Here is a 920-nt window from a genome sequence, read left to right on the forward strand (position 1 = left end):
CCTTCGCGTTATATAAAAGCGACCGCTGTCTGTTTCAGTCGTCAGTTCCCCCTTCACACACACCCAGCGCAGGCATGAAGGTACTTGGCTGCAGACCTGAAATTCTTGGCTTCGTCTGTTTTCCTTAAAGTTTATTTTGGTTTTATGGGTCTATGCAGTTTCTTATTCCTTGATTGAAAGTATAGTTCTCGATATGTCTATGGTAGGTAGCGGCGGTTGTTTTGGCTTGCCTTGTGGCGGCGGCTCGGGCTACTCCTCAAGAGGGCTACAACTACCAGGCGCCCTCTGGCCAGGGCTCTCCGCTCCCGGGAACCGGATCAGGGCAGTTCCCCACAGGATCGGGGCAATTCCCTTCCGGTTCAGGGCAGTACCCATCCGGGTCAGGGCAAGAACAGTACCCTTCCGCACCTGCTCAGTACAGCTTCAAGTGGGACGTGAATGATTCTCCTTCAGGAAATTTCTACGGCCACCAGGAGCAGAGGGAAGGCGCCAACACTCAGGGCAGGTGAGGTGTTAGCCAAAAGTAATATTTGGTCTCCGTGTTTCATATGTTGTTCGGTTAACTTCTTGCAAAGAACTCAGGCATTATGTGATCTTCTGTATTCTAATAATGTATTTACGTTAGGCAACGCAATCATGTACATAGGCTATACGTAGCACGCCTTATTCCTCATTAGGACTCCAGTGACAGCTCCTCACTTTTAGTGTACACTGTGTAAGCATATACTGTGATAGTATCTGGTATACAGTATACATAAATAAACGCATATTTCTCTATATACTTATATATATAGTAGAAAAAACCACAATGTAAAATTAGATTTATTGAAAGTGAGACAACAGTTTTGGAATCCACCTGGATTCTATCCTCAGGTCGTGGATGGATATATATATATATATATATGTGTGTGTGTGTGTGT

At 45.2% G+C, this 920-nt stretch overlaps 1 protein-coding gene across 1 annotated transcript in view; it reads left to right on the forward strand.

Annotated features, from left to right (window-relative positions):
• Positions 1-210: 210 nt before the first annotated feature.
• Positions 211-920, forward strand: part of LOC125041621 — a 1,456-nt gene continuing 746 nt past the window's right edge. The window contains exon 1 of the mRNA XM_047636678.1: positions 211-505. Coding sequence (XP_047492634.1) covers positions 439-505 — 67 coding nt within the window. The 5' untranslated portion in view covers positions 211-438. The remainder of the gene's footprint in view (positions 506-920) is intronic.

Source organism: Penaeus chinensis, chromosome 31, assembly GCF_019202785.1.
Source record: "Penaeus chinensis breed Huanghai No. 1 chromosome 31, ASM1920278v2, whole genome shotgun sequence".
Classification (NCBI taxonomy): domain Eukaryota; kingdom Metazoa; phylum Arthropoda; class Malacostraca; order Decapoda; family Penaeidae; genus Penaeus; species Penaeus chinensis.